The sequence below is a fragment of the Acanthisitta chloris genome, unplaced genomic scaffold, assembly GCF_000695815.1.
Source record: "Acanthisitta chloris isolate BGI_N310 unplaced genomic scaffold, ASM69581v1 scaffold585, whole genome shotgun sequence".
Taxonomy (NCBI): domain Eukaryota; kingdom Metazoa; phylum Chordata; class Aves; order Passeriformes; family Acanthisittidae; genus Acanthisitta; species Acanthisitta chloris.
In genome coordinates this window covers 37,771-45,353 of record NW_008675255.1, presented here as the reverse complement: position 1 = coordinate 45,353, position 7,583 = coordinate 37,771, and the positions used below count along the sequence as shown (strand labels likewise).

Here is a 7,583-nt window from a genome sequence, read left to right as displayed (position 1 = left end):
TGCTTTTAAATTCAGTTTCATGACACTATCCTGAGGCCCAAATGACCTTATGGATAGGGCACTGCTGATGAAGCTGCCTCTTCCTTTCTGTGACTTCACTATGGCTAAGGAAGGCTCTTGGAAGAGAAAGACTGAAGAAGGAGGCAGGAGGAGGCATGGAGATAAATGTGCCTTTTTTCTATGTCATCAAACAGAGTTCAAATTCAGAGAAAGCTTTTGCTGTCTGCATGATCACACACATTTCTTCTCATCACAAGTGTGAGTTGGAGCTACTGAGAAAAATGTCAAAATGAGCCAGATGTTAGAGATTTAGTTTTGGTTTTGATTTACAGCAGTTTTGGTGGCTTTTTTAATCACTGAAAACATTTTTTAAAAATCTCCCCCAGCTCTGTATCTGTGAAAATTATGTGTTGCTGACCGATGTTTTCTTATCCCTGTTTTGAATACTGCAGCAATTTTTTCCCAATAATTTAGTGTTTGCTACCATTCCAGAGTTTTTGTGCAAAATATTATTTTTGTGTGTTACTGTAATCTGAAGGGTTATGGTAGGTTTTCTGTAGCTGAAAATGTATAATATTCGGTAATGGTTTTAGTTGTTTGGGTTTTTTTTTAAAATGAGGTGACATGTACCTACTTTCACGAAAGTTGACACTGAAAAATGTTATTCTTGGAAACCTGCCTGCCTATGTTTCCTCTCTAGTTGGCATTCACAAATGTGTTTCTCTCTGTCTCTCTCCCTCTCCTATTCTTTTTGTTTTCCCACTAATAGGAAGGGGACAAGCAATTAATCAGAGAAACAGCCACGCACCAGCTCAACCCAGAGCGTTATGTTCACAGTTTTAAAGATTTGTCTAATTTCTCAGGATCTATAAACATTTCCTATCGCTACCTAGCTGGCACACCTTTGCCAAGGAAAAGTAAGTAACTGCAATCTGAATGTTATGAAATGAGGCCATTTAAAAATGGGTGAAATCCATATAGTCCCTGTGGTATTTCTAGGCAAGAGTTAAGCAGTGATGATCTCAGAGAGTTATTGGAACAGCTATCCCTCTCTGCGTAGGCAGTTCTTGAGTAGCTGTTATTCCAGTCCTAGCAGTGATTGCCCCACAGCCTAGTTAGCTTCTGACCAAATGTCTGACTTGCAGTCATCCTGCAGGCAGACCCTGGATGCTCTATGTGAACATACTTCTGTGAATGTCCTACCATCCAAGAGGAAGATGATTTAGAAAGCTGCTAGTGGTGTTCTGCAGTCACCCTCAGAGATCATACTGTCAGTTTCTGTGTAACCAGTAAATCCAATCTAAAGTACTCTTGGGATCACATAGATACACCTTTCAGGTCCCCTATTCTGCCAGTCCAGCAGCTGTGAATGGATCTCCTTGTTCCTTTAGCTGTGATAACGAGGAAGGTGAATTGCACTATTATGGGCACAGTAAAGGAGGATTCTTCTCAGAGACATCTGCAGATGGACCATCTAGTTATTTTATTTCAGACTTGGTTAAAAACTTTCATCTAGAAGTGATACATGCCCATATCTAGCTTTTAGACAGGTGCCCTCTGGGTTCCAAAACAATCATTTCACATACATAAACAAGACTCAAAAGTCCAAGCACAGAAGGTAAAATAAAATAATATGTGAATTGTAGAAGGCTGTAAAGTTTGTTCAAATTAGATTTGGAAAATCTAGGGCTCTGTAGACAGTGTAAATGACTTGTGGAATTTGTACTTCACTGTACAACTGCATTTTGAGCAGACTTAAGTCTCGAGGGAAATATTGAATCACTCTATCAGAGTAGTCTTTTACAAACCACAATATTTTAAGAAAGTTGAGGCAAGTTCAACTAAAGTACACTCTGTGAATTATAATGTTGTAACAGTTTTTTACATCAGAAGTTAGAAAAATGGTGATGTATTAGCAAATATCTGAAAAAAACCACCTTATTTGAAATACTGGTGAAAATGCAATGGCAGCAACTACATAACAGTGGAGATGAAAATTCTTCCCTTATAATTAAGATACATCTCTCTCTAGAAAAGCGTAACAGCATGAAAAATTATTTGTACAAGCAAGAGAAGTAATTTCTCTTTCTACTTTAAAATAATATCTAAATTGTACCTTGCAAGATATCCCTGTAAAATGCTCAAGGAGTCCTGACCTAAAAGAGTGTTAGAAGAGAAACTAATAACAAGGAAAAACTAGACAAATTCAGCTAAAAATGAATGTGCTGAAAAAAAATCCATGCAAAATTCATAAAACTGTAGAGTTGTGCATGACTGTAACTAGACTTTTAGAGGGCTTAAAATGATAAAAGTTTGACAATTAATCTGTGTCACATTTTTATGCTGCATTTGCTAGTTCCTTGCTTTAAAAATATTATGTGAATAATCCCCTAATAATCCCCTTTCTTTTGGCAGATTTTACAACCTTATCATTGTCTATGTGGTTTTGTCTACCAGGCATATATGTGCACATTGCTTTGACATTTGTCCACAACATGCCATTCCTTGCAGTTAACAAACAAATGTTTAACACAATAGTCTCCATATGTCCTTTTGCTTGCAATATGACACTTCTTTATGCAAAGGCAAAAAAGGTCCTTTATTGCATGCAGCTTAATAAGTTCACATACCAAATTTCTCAGTCTTCACCATTCACAAGGTTTATTTAATATAAGCACAGCTCTGGAGAATATCTTTGTGACGAAATTGTTTCCAATATCAGATACTCAGTTTTTGTTTGAATTATCTTTTGTACAGGGTATCTTACAATTGGGCTATCCTCTGTAAAACGGAAAAAGGGAAACTACTTGCTTGAGACCATCAAGTCCATATTTGAGCAGTCAAGCTATGAGGAACTCAAAGAAATCGCAGTGGTAGTACAGCTGGCAGATTTTGACTCGGCCTGGTGTGAAGGGATGGTCCAGGATATTTCACAGAAATTTGCACATCACATAATTGCAGGCAGATTAATAGTTATTCATGTCCCTGAGGATTACTATCCTGTACTGGATGGCCTCAAGAGAAATTACAATGACCCAGAGGACCGTGTGAAGTTTCGATCAAAACAAAACGTAGATTATGCTTTCCTTCTAAACTTTTGTGCTAATCTTTCTGACTATTATGTGATGCTAGAAGATGATGTTCGCTGCTCAAAGAATTTTTTGACTGCTGTTAAGAAAGTAATTACCTCACGGGAAGGATCCTACTGGGTGACTTTGGAATTCTCCAAACTGGGATACATTGGAAAGCTTTACCATTCTCATGACCTCCCACGGCTGGCCCATTTTCTGTTGATGTTTTACCAAGAAATGCCTTGTGATTGGCTGCTCATCCACTTTCGTGGGCTGTTAGCTCAAAAGGAAGTGATACGTTTTAAGCCATCTCTGTTCCAGCACATGGGATACTATTCATCTTACAAAGGAGCTGAAAATAAGTTAAAGGATGATGATTTTGAAGAGGAATCATTTGATATCCCTGACAACCCACCTGCTAACTTGCACACCAACATGAATGTATTTGAAAACTATGAGGCAAGCAAGGCTTACAGCAGCATTGATGAGTATTTCTGGGGCAAAGCTCCTTCCACTGGAGACTTCTATGGGATTGTATTTGAAAAGCCCATTAAAATCAGTAAAATTAAAGTTGTCACTGGAACTGAAGATCGTCAAAATGACATTTTGCATCATGGGGCCCTGGAAGTAGGAGAAAAGATTGTAGGCAGTAAAAAAGGGAGACAATGTACTACTTATTTGAGACTAGGGGAGTTCAAAAATGGTAATTTTGAAATAACAGATGTAGAGCACAAAGTTCTGTTTGATATTAACTGCATGAGAATACTTGTTACTAAAAGTCAAAAAGAATGGCTGATCATTAGGAGCATTAGTGTCTGGACTTCTCAAACACCAAATCAATAAAGCAAAGCCACCTGAGAAAGTACGGAGTGCATACAGTCAGCTGAATCCCAACTGGTGCCATTCCCCAGAAAAACTGACAGTTCCAGCTGTTCGCTAGAGACAGAGAAGATCTGGGGAAATCACAAAACAAGTACAGCAATTAATTTTTTACTAGTTTGGCCAGGCAATATACAAACATTTCTTTGTTGAAAATTTTGAATTTTATAGGAAACGAAAAGTTCTCAAACCTCTCTTGAGATCTTTAAACCCTTTTTTATTATTGTTTCTCTGTAAGAGAGATCTTCTGGACTAGACAGAACAACAACAAAAAAAATCCTACAATTGCCAAAAGGTTTAAATCTATGAGCAGTATGTTGTGAAAAGAAATTGGATTGCAATTTATGCACATAAAAATTGAAAATGTTATGGTAGTATGCATTTGTACTGTAGTTGGTGATGTGTTTCTTTTACAGGCAGTTGTGACAAGGAAATCTGTTGTGAAACTGGCGATTTCATTCTGAGCACTGTAAGAAAATAGTATGGCTAATCTTTGCAACTTCTTTTCAAAGGGGAATGTATGTAAAATTATAAATCTGACATGACAATTATGTAAAAAATAGAAAATTGCATCTGTTATTCTGTCTCAACAAATATCCTTTGTTCTGTTTCTTGGCCGTTTCACTGAAATGAGCATTACTTGTATTCTATATTACTTAGGGGACCAATTTACTCTCCTTACTCGAACAAAATGCCTCACAGTAAGCAAGCCTTCTGCTTGAGTACAGATGTCACTATCAAACCCAAGCACCTCAAGGGCAGCACTGTTCTCTTAGACAGGCATCTTAACACATCTCAGCTTCTCTGTTCCTTCATGACAAGCAGGACTTCCCCTGAGAAATTCACACATAGCTGAATACTACAGCATGCTTTCCAAGGACTGTTATGCCTTCCATATGTACATGTCCAGTTCATGTACAATACAAATGCAAAGTGCACTAGGTTAATCAACTGGAAATAAATGTAATCTGCAGTCTGTCCTGGGTGACCTGTGGTCAATAGAATAGACACAAAATGAAGAATCCTTATTCAATGAGAAATTAATATGCTTCTAAATTAGGGGGTTTGATTGGGGATTTTTTTTTTCAGTTTTCTGATTGTGATCATGTTAATCTTGTAGACATCTTCCCACTGCCTCTGGTTGTTTCCTGTAAGCAGATTTTGCCTGGCTTTAGCCAATAAGCAGAAAGGTTCCCTCAGTCCTGATGACTTCAGTGTCATCTCTGGGCTTTTGATACATCACACAGGGAGGCTATATAACATATGATATATACTATATGCATACATTTGGATTTGCAGAATCGGTGTGGTTTTTTCCTCTGTGAAATCTCCAGACTGTCTCAGTAGACACCCTAAGAAATACATCAGTAGCAAGTGTGACACAGATGAACAGGGTATTGTCAATCTCATGAATACTATGGTTATCATCTGATTGTATTTCCGGGGTTTAGTCAAACCTGGAAAGCAAGGATTAAATTTTAAGAATGCTTGCACTGACCAAGAGTGAACTAACTACTCTATGAGTATATCCAAACCTAGCATGGCTATTTCAGAAGGGTAAATTATTTTTTAAATCTACACAAAACAGCAATGGAATGCTTTTCATGCTTCATAAATCCAGATAAATTCAGCTTCAGGTTTGGCAAATCCCCCAATACAGAGGTAAGGTACATTGTAAAATAAATCTTCTGATACACGCTTCTACATAATTCAGAAGAGCATTTCTTTTCTCAAAGAAAGTCTTTGTTTCTTTGTTCATACACAAATCTATTTTTCATATACATATCTTCAGCAAAATAGATGAAAAGTGTCATACATGTTCAATCTGAAATGGAAAATAACAGCCTTTTTTTTAAAACCACCAACCAAGTACGTACTAATCTCCAATTATTATAAATACTTATGAAGGACTTGCTTTTTAGCAGTGATCTTCCATATTTATAAAATAATTATTTGATTATGAGTTACTAGTCAATCCAATTTTTTTTCAAATAAGCTGTCATTCTTCTATTTTTCCTTTAATAGACTCAAAGGATGATTTTGGTTGGAAAGGACCTTAAAGATCATCTAGTTCCAACCCTGCTGCCATGAGCAGGGGTACCTTCCACTAGACCAGATAACTTAGTCCCTCATGCAACCTGGTCTTGAACACTTCCAGGGATGGGGCATACACAACATCTCCTGGCAATCTGTTCCAGTGCCTCAAAATTGTCGCAGTAAAGAATTTCTTCATTATACTAAACCTGCCCTCTTTCAGTTTAAATCTATTGCTCCTTGTCCTGTCACTACATGTCTTTACAAAAAGTCCGTCTCCAGCTGTCTTTTAGGCCCTCTTTAGGTACTGGAAGGCTGCTATAATGTCTCCCTGGAGCCTTCCCTTCTTCAGGCTAAACAGCCTCAAGTCTCTGAGCCTTTCCTCATGGGAGAGGTGCTCCAGTCCTCTGATCATCTTTGTGGCCCTCCTCTAGACTCTCTTGATCAATAACTTGTAGTTTATTAACTTTCCTTGCCAAAACAAACTAGGTTAATCAGGAACATTGCCTTTACTTTTATTTAGAAATTCAGTATGTCGGAATCGGTCTTCTAAATTAGAATAGAAAATATACTCAACCCAAGATTTAAAATGTTCACGTAATCAGAACCACACGCAATGTGAATGGCTAGTACTAATTAAATGCTTTCAACATAAACGTACGTAATTAAATGTTAGGTTTGGGGGGGAGGGGGCATTAATTAAAAGCTAAACAAAAATGCTTTCCTTTTCAAAATAACGGTAGTAATGAGTCTCATCTTTGGCATAATGGCTTAGCAGTGAGAACTCTCATCTGGTTGTTAGCAATCTTAGCAGTCTTAGGAGATCAAACCCATAACTGCCCTCCAGTAAAGCTTTCCTTGGCTGTGGATACTGGTATGTGCTAGGAATGAGAGGCATACACCACTCATTATTGAATATGAGTTGATTTGGAAAATATAATTAACAATAGATTTATTTCAAGAGAGGCTATAATGCTGTTCTGTAAGCTGTTGTTTCAAGCACTCACCTTAGTGCATCCAGCTTCTCCTTCCCTCAATGCATATTTTATACAACTCATTCACATGAAAAAGGTTTCCAGATTTTGAAAAAAAAACATTAAAATCAATGATAGCTGGTTTTCAGAGAGATATCAAAAAGATATATTTGAAGATATGTTTTTTCTTTATGTGCTAAGAAAAGAGATTGGCTTCTGAATGGAAGATATTTAATCAGACATTTATATCTTCAGTAATACTTTTTAGTTTGAATTATTTTTTCCCCACTGATTAGCAGTGTTACAAAGCTTTCTTTATTGGTGTATACAGTTGGTTCTGTTAGTGTGTATTTCTTGGGTTCATTGTGGACTGAATATCAATATTTTCATGCTGAAATGTGAATACTGAAAATAATGCACTGTGGTCTGCACAGTCATGGATCAGTTACTGTCTTACATACACTTATTGTTCCTATTAGTACTGTTTGGGATTACTCATTGTATAACATCCATGAGCCTGATTTTCTTAATTAAAAGCCAGGTTGTCTTCTACATTTCTTTACATAGGTATCTTCACACATCCCTCGGACACAGGGAATTCTTAAGGAGTAAAATACTGCTCACT

At 37.1% G+C, this 7,583-nt stretch overlaps 1 protein-coding gene across 1 annotated transcript in view; it reads left to right on the top strand.

Annotated features, from left to right (window-relative positions):
• Positions 1 to 3,914, top strand: part of MGAT4C (MGAT4 family, member C) — a 30,247-nt gene extending 26,333 nt beyond the window's left edge. Inside the window, exons 3-4 of the mRNA XM_009075665.1 lie at positions 770 to 917; positions 2,758 to 3,914. Coding sequence (XP_009073913.1) covers positions 770 to 917; positions 2,758 to 3,914 — 1,305 coding nt within the window. The remainder of the gene's footprint in view (positions 1 to 769; positions 918 to 2,757) is intronic.
• Positions 3,915 to 7,583: the final 3,669 nt, after the last annotated feature.